Here is a 15315-nt window from a genome sequence, read left to right as displayed (position 1 = left end):
TGGGGTTTTTTTTTTTTCCTTTTCCTTTTGTTTTTTTTAAGTCAAGAATCATAAGATTTTTTTCTATTGCAAAGCATAAAAGTCAAAAGCCTAAATTAAAACTAATTGCAGCCTGATTAAATAATAAATTTAGGGCCTAGACAGAAACACTCAACCCGTTTTTCTGTGGAAAACCATTCACATCTTCACGGCTTCTTTTCATTGGCACTGGCTTTGATATTTTTTTCCCTCTTCCAAAATCGTTTCATTTATTTTGATAGCAGTCACTGCCTGTAGCAAAACACATTTAGCAGTAACACTCCTGTGTTATGGCTCAGCCAATTTTTTGCCTATTTAAGGCTTAAGGTAACTTTTCCTGCTTAGGTATACACCCCGAAACGTCCGAGGTGAGGTTTGCCGTCTACTCTAAAAACCCCAGATAAATAGCAACTGAGCTATTCACTGAGATACCATGCAGCCTACAACTTGGAAAATGAGAGCCTGTAACTTGGTCCTGCGAGCTCTGCTCCACCCTGTGATAAAAACCTATGCTGAATTCTGTTGCATTCAGTCCTATTTGGTTCAGCTAAACAATGTCCTGTCACTGATGAGGATGAATAAATTGTATTCTACACCAGACACCAAAAACTATCGACAGCAGAACACGTGAAGGACAAAATACATTCTCAATGTTAAGATGAACACAAGTGAAATGTATGGTTATATAAGGCGATTTGCTTTCTGTTTTCGTAAGTTTGGTGCTTAATTCTCATTGAGTGTTTGGAGAGGCCCAGAGAACAAACTATCGGAGATCTTGCCTTAGAATTTTACTATGCAAATACCAACTATATTTTGTGCTGAGAGACTATAAACTTAAAAATTAAATATACCCAAAGAGCAACCAAATGACCAAAGGACTTATTATCCACCAGAAGAAAAAACTTATTGCAAAAAGCTTAAGAAAGTCAGTGTCACACCAACAAGCTCTTTCACATTCATATGTACACAACCAACCAATTATTTTTTGTGTCTCGATAACCTACTTCAGATGAACAAGGAGTCTAACACTTTCCTTAGCTCCTTACCAGTCACTTCATACATGCCTATAGCTAACATTATTATGCTATGTTTATTTTTAAAGTGTCTGTCATCAAGTGGGTCTTTGATGTGAAGAGACAACAAATCTGGATAGAGCTGATGGATGTTTTAAGTCCTTTCTTAGAGGTTCCATTGAATAATTAAACTGATGCTCTGTAGTGGTAATTAGGGAAGAAAATAGAGCCACCAGCCAGCTGGGGGATTATTAGCAAGTAACTTAGCAAGCTGTGCACATATAAAACACAAAGGCCCAGGAAAAATAAGCAGATAGCTTGATCCTGAAAGAGCGGGAACCTAGAACTGCTAGAGGCCAGAGGTCTGTTAATACACAGCATTTGAAACTGCGAGAAAAGAATAAAGTCTATACAAACTTCAGTAATGAACAAGACTGAAGGGAAAAAATAGAAATACCTCTAACTTGAGCCATAAATTTTTCCTCCAAAAACAACTTGGAAAGATCCAGAACAGAGTCACGGCTCTCCATACCAAAGGGGCACAGTACATTAAAAGGTGCTTAGGGGCAGCTAACAACTCTTCTGTCAGAAAGCACGTATCTAATAACTCTTCATAGAGAGCTCCATTTTGTTCCAATATCCCCAATATACGAAATAAAAAATTATGGGAGCCTAAATTCATACGACAACCTGGTTTCAAAGACCAAGAGTCTGTTTGGGTGCATGCATGCGTGTCTCCCTATTAATAAACTGCCTACTGTGATGGGCTCCTGGAGTCGGCAGCATATAATTCTATTCCTCTAATGACTTCTCAGCATATATAGGCACACAACTAGTGTGTACAAAGAGTGCAGCTCTAATTTGTCTAAAAACTGGTGATCAGGAATTACAGGAGACTGCTGTTTCTGAGAGGTGTCCTGAGGGCACATATGGACCTCCTAACACACTGAGCAAAAGAAACGTGAGAGGAATTGTATTCCCCCAAGAAGAACTAGGGCCGTCTTCTTTCAAAACTCTCATGAAACAACAAAATGGAAAGTCTAGCTATGCTCGCTAAAAAACGGGCCAGGCGTGCCAACGCTTACGTTCCCGATGCCCTACAAGAGGGATGTGAGATCCTAATGCAAAGGTTTCTAGGAGGTCATGATTTCACCTCCTGGCTCCACCCCACAACACTACGTCACATTTACTGTCATTTTAATGCCATAAGCCAATTCGCCAGGCTATTTGGAATTCCTCTCCCAAAATTAAGAATCCCCTTCCCTCTTCCCTTACTTGCAGGTATTAAAGCTTTATATTTAAAAATTACACTGAAGTTATTTTTCAATTCACAAAAGATAGCCGTGGCAAAACTTCAGCACAAAGAGACCAGAAATGTTATGAAACAAGAAATTCAATTCCTTGTCACATATAAAGAAATATACCATGAAAATGCATTCATGCCATTTAAACATTTATGCAAAGTTTCTGCTAATCCAGGAATAGAGAATGCCACATGCGGAGTAAAGAAGGAAAGCTGAAAGGGCAGTTTCAAGAGTGGCTGTACTCACTTTTTGAATCCTTCTTCATGGAACAGAGCAAAATATAACCCTGCAGACTCCTGTTTTTATTTTACTTAGCCAGCACTATTAAAAGCTCTTGCTGAATGTGAACATCTCTTAAGGTCTGTAAAAGGCCTGAGGGTCTATAGCTTTCTCCTGTCACAGTTCCAGCTAATCTACACTTCTTCAAGAAGGGCAAGTGAAGTTTAATTGTCAGAAGCTAATTTTCTTAAGCTTTTTCATTAGCAAGCATTTCAATAGAAATGAAAGTGACGGATGGTATTTCAACATGTACATAACATCAGTAACCCAATGTTAAAAATCTGTGTCACCTTCACAGCGCAGCTCCAATCCTTCAGGTTACTCACCACTACTGTTATTTTTACTTGCAAAGCCAGAGCTTGACCGGTAAAGATTTACAACAAAGTACATTAAGGGCAGTTTGATCATGTTTTGCAATTAAATACTGCTAGTGAATGACAAATAATTTAAAGAAAATATATTAAGATTTCAGGCTCTCATTACTCTGTTTTCATTGTTGTTTTGATCAACTCTTTGAGAAAACATTCTTGCAAAAAATAAATCAAAGATATGCCCTTTTTAATTGATCAGGAATGATCGATGGCCAAGTGTAACACCTCCATGAAAACAGTTCTTCCACCAGTTTCAAGTGGGTATATGATCAGTCAGTTTAAAGTAGCTTTCCACAGAATCAGGTGGTGCCAAAATTAAGTACAATTACATGACAAAAGTTAAGTATTCCCCACTTTGGCGTTTTTTCCGAGAACACCTGTATTCATCCGTTTGGTCCACCAAGCAACAGAAGGAACCCTCGTGGCTTCCTGAATAAACACAAACAGCGTGTTTACAATGCACAGTGCATGGCTGGAGAAGCAGCATGTGTTAACCAGAGACAAGCTTCAGATAAATGCAACCAAGGTGTACTCAGTGCCTGCCTTACCCCCTGGTTAGTACTCTGTCAGGGCATTCAGCCTGATCTTCTCTCTCAGAAACCTGGCAATTTGAATTTTAAATACTTTTAAAGCTCAGAAGCTCTCCTCACAGATTCAAATTTTAAAAAGGTATCTATTTTACTTAGAATAAACAAAGTTAAGAAGTCTAAGAGAGTAAAGCTTTCTGACAGAGGACCTGACTACACAGTCAATAGCAATCCAGAAGTGCCTCCAGTGCCTTGCAAGCATCTATGAAGCTCCACGGGCAAAGACAACCTGGGACAATTAGTGGTACAGTCACTACCTCAGAGCCAATTCAGTAAGGGCTTGTTAACAAGGACATTCAACTGCTCAAGGAAGGGGGTATTCTTTGCAAGGCCTCGTGTGTTTCCCAGAATACTGCACATTTTCTAGCCTTTGCAAGTACAGCCTTGTCTTGGGAACTACAGGAATTAGCAGTTAACGCTGTTCTCATGTCAGCAGACATCCTGCTAATGCAATTGTCCTCAAACCCCCAAATCATTCTGCCTTTTCCAGATACCAAAACCTCTTCACCTGCAACAGGTCTTCCACCCTGAAAATCCTTTAGCTTTCCCAGCACAAACATTTCTAGAATATACAAAGCAACATTAAAATACACTGAAGCTGCCATTAAAACAACATTGGGCTTTTATACATCGTTCGATTCTGTGTACAATTCATTAAGCAACTACATGCCTCTTTTAAAAGGAGCAGCTGCAAAATTTCCAGTCTGCTGCACAGCAGTGCTGTGAAACCATGAGGGCTTACTTCAGATTTGAAGCATAGCTTGTTGCAAAATACAAGAGACTTTGGCTACTTTTAATAAATCCATATTTATAAAATATTAACACAAAGTGAATATTTCACAAAGTGAAAGAAGAAGGTCCAGAATGGATTCCAAGATGATTTTTCTCTTAATTTCAACCTGCTCAGCATTAAACTGTCTCTGAACAATGACTAGCCCTTAAAATGTACAGAAATTGTTCCAGATGTCTGAAGCTCCTTCTTTCTGCAGGTTTACAAGTGAACTTTAAAAGCCTGAATTTTATTATAAGATTTTGCCTATTATTTCCTTCTTCGAGGCAGACACCCTTAGAATCATAGAATCATTTAGGTTGGAAAACATCTTTAAGATCACCGAGTCCAACCGTTAATAACACTGCCTTAGAATCATAGAATCATTTAGGTTGGAAAACATCTTTAAGATCACCGAGTCCAACCGTTAACGTAACACTGCCAAGTCCACCACTAAACCATGTCCCTAAGCACCACACCTACAGGTCTTTTAAATACCTCCAGGGATGGTGACTCAGCCGCTTCCCTTGGCAGCCTGTTCCAATGTTTGACAACACAAGAGGGAAGTTTGTTGTTGTACTTTTCAGAGTGTCCACTTATATCTTCTTGGGAAACCAAGAAGTGCTGTGGAACACACAGAATGAACAGCTAACAAAGTTCTCCAAGCTCAGAAGAGATGCATAGTTTTCAAAATGGGAGATATTTTGAAGATTTTATTTTAGCCATACTTTTTCCTATGGCAATAATCCAAAATATTTTAATATTTCTTGTTTGCTGTCACATCTGCCCAGACTTTTAAGTTACTACATCGTCCATTATAGCCTATTAAAAAAAAAAAAAAATCCTAGAATTGGGTTCCAGTAACCACATTAGGACAAGGTACAGCTGTTATTCTACCACGCCATCAAGTTTGCCAAAGCCATAGCTTCCAGTAATCACAAGAAATCAACATCAAGATTTTTTTTTTCCTTCTCCTCTCATCATTCTTCAGCTTTCTGTTCTGCTAGTTCCTTAGTTCAGCATCCTCACATTTAATGCCTATACCTTACTCCCAGTTTGAATTTATCAGGTTTTAACTTCCAGGTCTTGATTCTTGCTATCCCTTTCATTACCAGATGAAAGAGCTCTTCACGCTTAATCAAGTTACCTCTTTGTTGTCTTTTGGATACATTAATCAATTTCTGAAAAAATCCCTTACATCCACACCTCTTTCTTGCCCTTAAGTGTGTTTTGAGTTCCCCCCCACACCCCCATGCTGCTTGTTCTTATTAATAATATTGAAAATTGAGTAAATGTAATTTCAAAGGAGCTAAAGAATCCTGCACCCAGGACACAGTAAGGTTAAGCACTTCGCACATACAAAACAAGTTATGACCCCTGCTCCAAAGAGCAGACGTATGGATGTAGACAATAGAAAAAAACACAAGAGGATACTAGACAGACCAAGGTGGCTAGCTAACTGACCCAGAAGCCAATACTGTAACAACTCTGAAGCCAACAGCACCATGTGTAGAAAGTATCATTCCAAAATCTCACTGTCACTCAGAGGTAAAAATGAAACACCTTGCTCAAAAGGTGTCTGCAGCTCCGCTGCTCATATTCTTATAGATTACAGTAGATATTTTGTAGAGACTTCACAGCTTACCATAAGGATGAAGAGACTGAGACTTTTTAGCGCAAGATGATGTTAATTGCAAAGAAATTAGTATCTCCCTAGAAAAAGAAAGTTTCATTCTCTCTCTCCTGCGGGACTGTGCCAGCGAACAGGAATAGAGGACTGTGACAAAATAAGATTCTGCTATCATACAAAAGAAAAGTACAAGCCAGACTACTCAGCAAGTTGTTAGCTTAGCATCAAGAAGGACAAGCATATTTAATGTCTCTATAGTCAGGAATGGCTAATTTGCTAGTAATGTTTCCAAAGGAACCCTTAAAACTCAAGATCAGTATGGATTATTTTAGGTATTTTTCCCCCCCTTCACTGCTACTGAAATCGTTTTCAAATGTTGTTTATCTTCTAGCCTTCACTCAAGGTCTGCTTAATTTTCGCTGTGACTGGGAGTTATCTGATGTGACGATGGCCTGGGCAAGAGGATAAAAAGGTGGATACGTAAGAATGAATGCAGTAAAGAACTAAGACAAAGGAAGTTAGAATTTCTGTTTAATTATTTTATCATAGTCTAAAGATAAGATAAAAGTTCAGGATGAAACAGAAAATTGCTACCCTTCACTAAATACCTTTTTGGCGAGAAAAGTTTTTCAAATTCCTAACAGACATTTCCTGACTCATAATATGCTTCAGTCTCCAGAAAATGAAACTGCAAGAAGTATGAGAACACTAAAAATTGCCCTCTCTAATTTTATTTACTATTTCTGGGGCTTTATTCTATTTAAATTTAAGAGAAGGAGGAAGAAGAGGAGGATGAAAAGGCAATTAGCTTTCAAGCAAGGGGAAAAAATTTAAAATATGACATTCAGTTATAAAAATATTGGATTTGCTGTAGCAAAAGGAAAATGAAACCAGGCAAGCCCTCAGGTCTAGAATGCTGATCCTGCAGTGACCAATATGCTTTCAGGGAAAGACCAACAGAAACAAACTACACCGCACACTATGGATTGCGCAATGCAGAGAAAAAATTGTGCAAAGACATAAAAGTGCTTCCTGACCCTTGCAGCAATCAGCTTACTCCTTGAAGCATGAGATTTGATTACCTTCATCTCAGCGGGTACAACCATGAATATCACTGTATACCTTCTAATGCCCAGCACGTTCTATTTGATAAAGGGACAATAAGGCAAGAATATCTAGACCACTTCAATTCTGCAACCTGGGCAATAATTGCAATGAGAAATCTATAGCAAGAACATGTACAAACAGCATCAAGGGCATTACGCTACATTAGCATTTAGATCTTCTCTTTCAAGGAAAAAAAATCCGATAAATCGATCCCATCTAACAAAACCATGACAATTAAATTCCCCACAATAGAAAAGCAAGCAAACCCAGTGAAGAAGTTGTTTATCTGACAGAAGCTTTAGGACAAACATATATCTGACATGTGGCATATACCCCTGTGGTCTGTCATAAAGCTTGAATGCAGATTTTTGCAAAAGCCCCTAAACACCACCCACCAAAACAATCAAATGGGAACATTGGCAGTTCAACATCTGTGTCCTGCTCAAAAATACACTGAAAAATACTCGAAGTCTGACATGCCTTAACTATAGAATAACTTCAGGTATGCAACAATATTGGCTTATGAACATCTTTAGACTGAAGCTCTGGTGGTAGCACTGTCTTTCCTCAGTGCACACAGCACTAACTTATCGTTCATCTATCAGCTACAAGCCTCCTCACCAGCTTCAACACAAACCAATTTCAGTTGAACCTGTATGGAAATAAGGCAACAAGCCTGGGAAGCTGTACCAGTTCTGCATAAATCAGGTAATAGAGTCAAGTAGCACTTCCCACCAGGAATGAGAGTTTGAAGGGGTTTTGGAGGTAGGAATAGTGTCACATGCTGAGCACAGGTACATTGTAGGCACAGATCAGAGAGGATTAGGGCTACTTATGCAAAATGTTGAGCTCAAATTCTTTCTTATGACAAATACTAGGTTTTAATGAACTCCAAATTTCCCATTAAATTTACCAATTCCAGTTCTGGAAGGTCTTTCGGATCTTGTTTTTAATTTTTATATTTACCTGCAATGTTACCACCTCCCAGCAAAGCCAGGACTCTGTTATGTGGGTATTCCTTCTCCCCTGAGCATGTATATCATGTACTGAAACTTGGAAGGAAGAAGAGGGAAGATGGAGGTTACCTTAGCTTTCACAGCTGCTAAGGAGGAAACACAAATGGCCTGATCTTTTCTGCTCTTTCTAAACTTGTCAGTGTACCAGGGATGTGGAGTGTCAAAGTGCCTTACCCTACAGGAGAAGGAGGATTGATCCCTGGGATAAGTGTTACTGTCTGATGTCATCTCCGAGACACAGAGGATGAGAAACAAATCACCTTGTTAGCCAAGATATACGAAGGAAGCTATTACTGGAGAAATCAGAATTACCATAGTGTTTGCCAAGATGAGTGCCTTGGCAAGTACTCAGTAAAGCCATTCTCTTCAATGCCTTTTTAACAGCAACAGTAGCACAAGATTAAAAGATTTATAGTCAAATATCCCACTCTCTCCTGATTCAGAGATTTCAATGAAGAGGCTTATGGACATGTTTCGTTCTAACTTCCATGTTACTTAAACGCTACACCAACCTTTCTCTTAAGTTTTAGCTCCTCTACTCTGCAAGTCCACCTCTGTAAAGCAGTTACGATATGCTCAACTCACAGCTTGCACTTGAGCTTTCTTTACTTACACAAGATTTAAACATACACTTAAATGCTTTGCTGAAGAAGAGGTGACTTTCCAAGTCATGACCATTTTGGAACCAAAGTCAAAGAATTAAGAAGTTGAGTACCTGGATTTGGGGAAATACAAAAGCAGAAGAGGTGGCATGCCTTTAACACTTTCTTGTGAGTCCTTGCTGGGATGAATGCATGCTTGAAAGGACCAAAAAGAAATGGTAAAATGTCGTCTTGTTGCCTGAAGGTATTTAATACAGTGGAGCAAGGGGAATATAATCAGCATTAAAGTGCTCTTCATAAATAATGGACAGTCTAGCAGCTTTTATCTACTCTGTGCTTTAAGAAAGTTTCCACTGCTGAATATTTCATAAGCAAAAGGTAATTTATTGTGGCTTTTAAATTATACAATTCAGAAACTGTTAGAAAAAGAGTTCTATGTTCCAATACAATAATGACTAGTTTTGAATTTCTAAAGAAACACTGGCAGCCTAAATACATATTTTGACACCTAACACATACAAACTACCAGGGACACCTTTGCCCTAAACTGTAACTACTGATTTTTAAGATGTCCAATCCTATTCAGCAATACAGTACTTATTTTCAAGTGAAGAATAAACCTAAATGTACATTTTCCAAAGATGTCAAGTCTAGTTCGCACTTCTCAACAAAATACACAGCTGATCACAGGTCATTTAAGATGCGCATCTGTGACAGCCATTTTCAAGAAATCTGCTTTCTGTACATAATTTTAAAGGTGTATTTTATTACAGCCTTTTTAAATTACAATTAAGAGATCCACATAAACAAAACCATTAAGGAAACATACTGATGAACAGGTGAGTCGTCAAGATGAGTTAGAGGTAACCTTAGCTCTGTCCCTTGTGAATACAGGGCTACGACGCAATCTTATTGCCGCATCCAGAGACAGATGCTCTGTGGGTGTAGATTAGCATGGCTTTACAGAAGTCAGTCGTGCTACGTCTGATTTCTATCAACAGAAGCACCAGTGCACTTCTCCTCAGCATCAAATCTCTGTACAACGTCACACGCCTATGAGAGAACACCACGGGAGCCTGCTGCAAACTAGCACACCTAGCATCCCAGTGACTTGCAGCTTTAATAACACCAAAGCAAGTGGCTTCAGAACAGTAAAACGTAACAACCCTTAGCCAGAGCTATGCTTGGGGAATTTTTCAGTTTTCTTTCTAACCCCACACTTCCAAACCATAGAGCTACTCTAACCAAAAAAACGCCAAAACCCAAAAAACAAACAAAAAAATATGACAATTCATTTTCTTTCTAAAGCTAAGATAGCAAAAATAGCTTTCCTTTCATATTTTCTTCATATGGTAACTGAGCCCCCACCCCAAATCCTCTTGTTTTATTCACAGTCCCCACTTCAAAAGACCAGATAATGGAAAGGTTAAAACATGAAAGGAGCTATCTGCATCTGCAGAAGTTAGAAGCAATTGGAACAAACAGTACCACACGTGGCAAGTCATCTACATACTAATAGCCCCCCGCATGCGGACAACAAACACGTCTGTGTCAAAAAAGAGGTTTATTTATTGAATGACTTCTTATGACACAGCAAGGAAAAAGTCTGAGGCACCTGGCTAACCTCTAGATCAATCACCTTTCTTAGCAGCAAAGTGCAGTGCAATTCCCATGGAGTGATACGACATACAGAAAACCACCATGTACAAAGCCGTACTTTGGATTTCAGATATTTTTCTGTGCATTTGTAAAAATAAAATTGATCTTTAGCACTTAATTCAAATAGACTTACAGCTTTGTTGAGATGATATGTCCCTCCTACATTTACCAGCAGAAAAATTCAGACAGACCTATCATGCATGATTTGGCATTAGACACCTCAACTGCAGCAGTAACATTATTTTAAGGGAGATGTATCTGCTACAGTCTGAACCTCACACAACACATTACCATACATCTAAAATAGTTGCTAAACTGTTTATTTATAGACATAGTGAATGTGCTCCTTAATAACTCTGGTTTACTTAGGACGGTATTCAAAAGTAAACATCATACCATTCATCTGGGTCTGTCAAATACCGAGTGTCAATTTGGAAGCGGCAAGCAATGCACAGGTTTTATCCTGGCCCATTGCACAGAAATAGATTTTTCCTTCAGTCAATAAATTCTCTCAAGACACTGCATTTAAAAGCTTTAGAGGTATTAACAGCCAAATCATACTTTTAAAACAGTGCTTTTGATGTCTATTGCAGAGCTGGTAGGAACAAGAACTAATGATACCTATAGGCTTTCTTGCTGCCTTTTGCATTGCTCTTCTCTCATTACATTTCGTGGACTTGGGTGTAAAGGTAAAAGAAAAATCTTTATTAGGGAAAAAATTCAAAAGGAAGAAAGTGTCTCTGAAGGAAACAAAGCATCTCAATTGTGCTCCCTGCTTATGCAACAAGAAAATGAAGCTCATGGTAGTGCTTGCCAAAACAGACTGCAGCTGGATCCAAAACATTATTCATGGGTAACTGAAGTTTATCTATATTGATACAGTTAAACACCGACACTCTAGACTAATGAAAATACAGACATGCTCTTCTGTTTGATAGTATCTAACAATTTGTCAAGGGACTGTAATCAAAACCAAAGACAGCTTGTTTACTCTGCATTAAAATACAGTATTTCGTATCACACTGTTAGAGTAAATGATACATATATCATCTGGTATTTAGATAGAGCTTTAGATATCTAAGAGAAAATGGGATGTGTCAGTTTAGATGAGCAATCCCACAAAGAATCACTACAATACTCATATAAAAACAACCTATGGGCAAGCCCGTGGAATGGTAAGAACCATGAAGTCTACTACACCAAATCACCCAATGGGAAATTAACTGACCCCTATGGAAATGATGCAACTGCCCTGTTTCATATAGAAGAGATTCAAAGACTAGGTCCCTTTTCCTCTACTCCACCCTCATCCCTGGTATGTCCACAAATTAGTGAGACACAGAAAAATAGGCATAGTCATATTGTACACTGGCACAGCATACCCATACTGAGAAATGACTCTCGGAAGAAAATTCTTGCATTGAAATAGACTTCAGGTATCACTGAACTCACTCCATGGTTCTTAGAGGGCAAACAAACAGGTCAACTTACGTAGCTCTCCTACTTTCAGTATTTCGCACAGCATCTTTGTCAGCTCAATGCTACTTCGGCCAAATGGGCACTCATGCTTGTCTTCTCGACTGCTGTTCTCCAGGACAATCTGGAGGAGGAATCAAAATGGAAAATAATCAGTTTGAAGAACCCATGAATTGAAGCACTGTCCTCCACATCCAACATTTACAAGATATACCAGGCTGAATTTAGGAAACTGTATGTGGAGGCTCTGTTTTCATAAACCTTAGCCCTCCCCCAAGCTAAATGACCTATGTCTGAGGCAGTCAGCAACACAGAAGCAGTCCTGCTCCATGACCAACCAGGAAGCTTTGCCATTCCTATGCACTGTTGCTGTTCTGCACCACCCCTGGCTTGGAGAAACTGCAATAGAAGCCAAAGAGAAAGAGTTTCACTTCAAATTTGTCAGTTAAAGGAAATTAGATATAATGATTTATAGACATGAACACACCTAGAAGGAACTATAAAAAAAAAAAAAAAAAAGTGGGACCAAAATTGCATTTTGGATTCAGGCTCCAAAAAAGTCCAAGTGTCAAAAAATCAAACTGAAGTCCACAAAGGAAGAAAATGTGCGCATTTTCTCTATTATGGAAGAAACTTGCGTTTGCATGCAAAATATTTCAGGGATCACTCTTGCATCAAACCTATGAATGCTGCAAAAATGACTCAAGGAGAGCCTTTATATTCTCTGTTGAGTGACACTGCAAAATAAATGGGAGAAAAGAATTCCTTGGACATTTTTATACCCACTGAGCTCTGCCATATCAGATACATTATTTCACTGTCGATGAAAAAATTGGTTATAAAAATACTATAGATTTAATTGAAGCTGTGCGCCTGAAAAGAGAGCAAAATAGGGGCTGGAAAAAAAAAAGAAACGGTCAAAACAGATTCGCAGTAAGAATTGTCTTTGCAGTAACAAACTTTGCCACTAGCTTTAAAAAAAGAAACAAAACACATCCTAAACAGCTGCTGCATAGCCTGCGAATGAAGGACAGAGGAAGAATATGAATTTCAAAGGTAAGAGATTTTGCCAGAGAACCTCAGAGGCTACCTAAATTTTCTTCACAAACGGGTGTTTAGACATTGCTCTCTGCTTTGCATTCCTCCTGTCTCCTTAGCTCCCATCTTCATCACGTTTTTTGTTTGTCTGGCTTTTTTTTGGTTGTGTTTTTGGTTTGTTTGGGGGGTGGTGATGGTGTGTGTTTGTTTTAAATCTTTCCGTTTTGGCAGCAAAGAAAGCTTTACAAAAGGCTCGAAGGCTGGAACTTCACTCAAAACAATGTGGTGGAGGAGAGGGCCAATGCAACACTGGATGCCAGCAAAACTTTTCCCTCCCTCCCTCCCTCCCTCCCCAGATCTTAGTTGTGACTGTTTCATGCTCCCTTATGTGCAGAAGCCTTCTCTGTGAAGATGTTAAAGGAAAAAGTGGGAAAAGAGTGAAAACCCAAAAAGCAAGTAGCAAAGTTACGTGCTTCACATAGCATGCCAAAGCCTCTTCACCAAGCACCTATTTTAGTCCTACTGTACAAAGGGCAGCCTCTAGCCGATACTCTGCTCCTGACTCACCACCCAGGGATGTAAAAGGATGTTTGCCCTCTGTGTATGAGAGTGGATGATCACTTTCTTTTGTTTTCCAGTTTTTTGTTTTGTTTTTTTTAAATCACCTAGACTTCCCACAGAAGTTTAGAAAGTCATTAGGAATATTGTAAATATTTGACCCCCACAAATTTTTACGGGGCTTTCCCAACAGGACGGTGTCAGAATCATGTTCACGAGTCTGCTGAGAGAAGTTACTTTTCCTTCTAAATGTTTTGTTTTAAATTACATCTAATTGTTCCATCTCATCTCTGGATAACAGCTGTACCAAATCAAAGAAACACCTCTGCAATTTTTGTTTTACGTTGCTGCAGCCACCGTTCAAGGAACACGTGAATATGACTTTGCATTCTGGATGAGTCATCCTGCTTCAGTCTCTTTCATGGAGGCTAGTGCTACATTTCCATACCCAAACGCAGGAGCGATGATAGAGTAGCACAAGTGCAATATAAAGCTGTGTCTCAACACCTCCCTGAGATCACTTCTCTTGTTTTATTATTACTGTGTTTTCTCTCTCACATAATAAAACATAAAATCTGCATACTGGAGCAGGGGGCTGCTTTGACACAGATTTAGATACAGCAGAGAAACACTGGTAATAAAATTAATGGAGAGGCAAAATGAAAGGGTAAGGGGGAGGGGAAGGGAAGCACTCAGATCAGCATTCCTGCTTGCTTCTGGCAAATGCATTTTGTTGAGTTTCACATTAACCTGACATATTAACATTTCATGAGCACATAAATATTTAATGGTGACACCATATATGCATATAATGTAAGGCAGAATTTCAGCAATCAATAAGAATGCCAGAGAAATAGTTACGGCACTGCGTATTGCTATACAGCAAATTAAATGGCAATTTGAGTAATCAATATGTAAAGCAGCCTTGAAATGATCCTCAGACACACTCTCTGCAAGCATCATCTTTTAGCATTTGCTGTGCAAAATAAGGCAGAGCTGACATGTTACATTTCTGTAAGAAAAGAAGATGGAAGGCCCTTTACTACATCTAAATATCTGTAGGCAAATTTGACAGATACGGATCTTCAGTAAGTAACAGCAATGGTAAAAAGGGAAAGAAAAAAAAAAAAGGTGTTCTTATAAATACCCAGAGAAATAATTCCTAATCTTGGCAACAGATTTACAACATTCATTATTATATTTGTAATACTCTCTTCACGACTCATATCCTGTTCCAAAGTAAAATGCTATAAATACAGCTGATAAGGGCATGATTTTAATGTTATTTCCTTTATCACTCTGGTTATGGAGGAGAAATAAGCAGGGAATGGACATGTTTACTTCATAAACTGGTGAAAACTAGCAGGGAAAGAAACACAACACACAGCTCTAGACTGAAAATACTTCTGTATGTCTACAGAGCATACTGCTGGCTTGATTCATGTTTCTATCACAACAGTTATTTTACCAAGGAAAGGAAAGTAGTGAGGAAGTCACGAAGCCCACACAACCTTCATTCAAATGGAGGTCTATCATTAATGCTCATGAAGTGGCTGCACCCTATTATCTTCCTCCTCCTCCCCCTCACAAATCCACAATGAGTTGCAGATCCACCAGGCATTTCACAATCGGCAGGTACGATGGTTAAATTTTCCTTGGGAGAAACAAATATTTAAAGGCAGAAACCATGGACATTGCAGGAGAACTCTTGGCACCATAGAATCATTTAGGTTGGAAGACACCCTGAAGATCAGAGTCCAACCATAAACCTAACACTACCAAGTCCACCACTAAACCATGTCCCTAAGGTCCACATCTACACATCTTTAAAATACCTCCAGGGATGGGGACTCAACCACTTCCCTGGGAAGCCTGTTCCAATGCTTGA

General features: G+C 38.9%; 1 protein-coding gene across 1 annotated transcript in view; it reads right to left on the bottom strand.

The window, feature by feature from the left end:
- The window catches only part of LOC103894162 (engulfment and cell motility protein 1), a 160075-nt gene that overhangs the window by 36943 nt on the left and 107817 nt on the right, over positions 1-15315 (bottom strand). The window contains exon 14 of the mRNA XM_009273495.1: positions 11847-11955. Within this exon, the coding sequence (XP_009271770.1) occupies positions 11847-11955 (109 nt within the window). The remainder of the gene's footprint in view (positions 1-11846; positions 11956-15315) is intronic.

Source organism: Aptenodytes forsteri, unplaced genomic scaffold (assembly GCF_000699145.1).
Source record: "Aptenodytes forsteri isolate BGI_AS27 unplaced genomic scaffold, ASM69914v1 Scaffold270, whole genome shotgun sequence".
Classification (NCBI taxonomy): Eukaryota; Metazoa; Chordata; class Aves; order Sphenisciformes; family Spheniscidae; genus Aptenodytes; species Aptenodytes forsteri.
The sequence above is the reverse complement of the archived record's forward strand: the minus strand, read 5'-3'. Positions and strand labels throughout refer to the sequence as shown.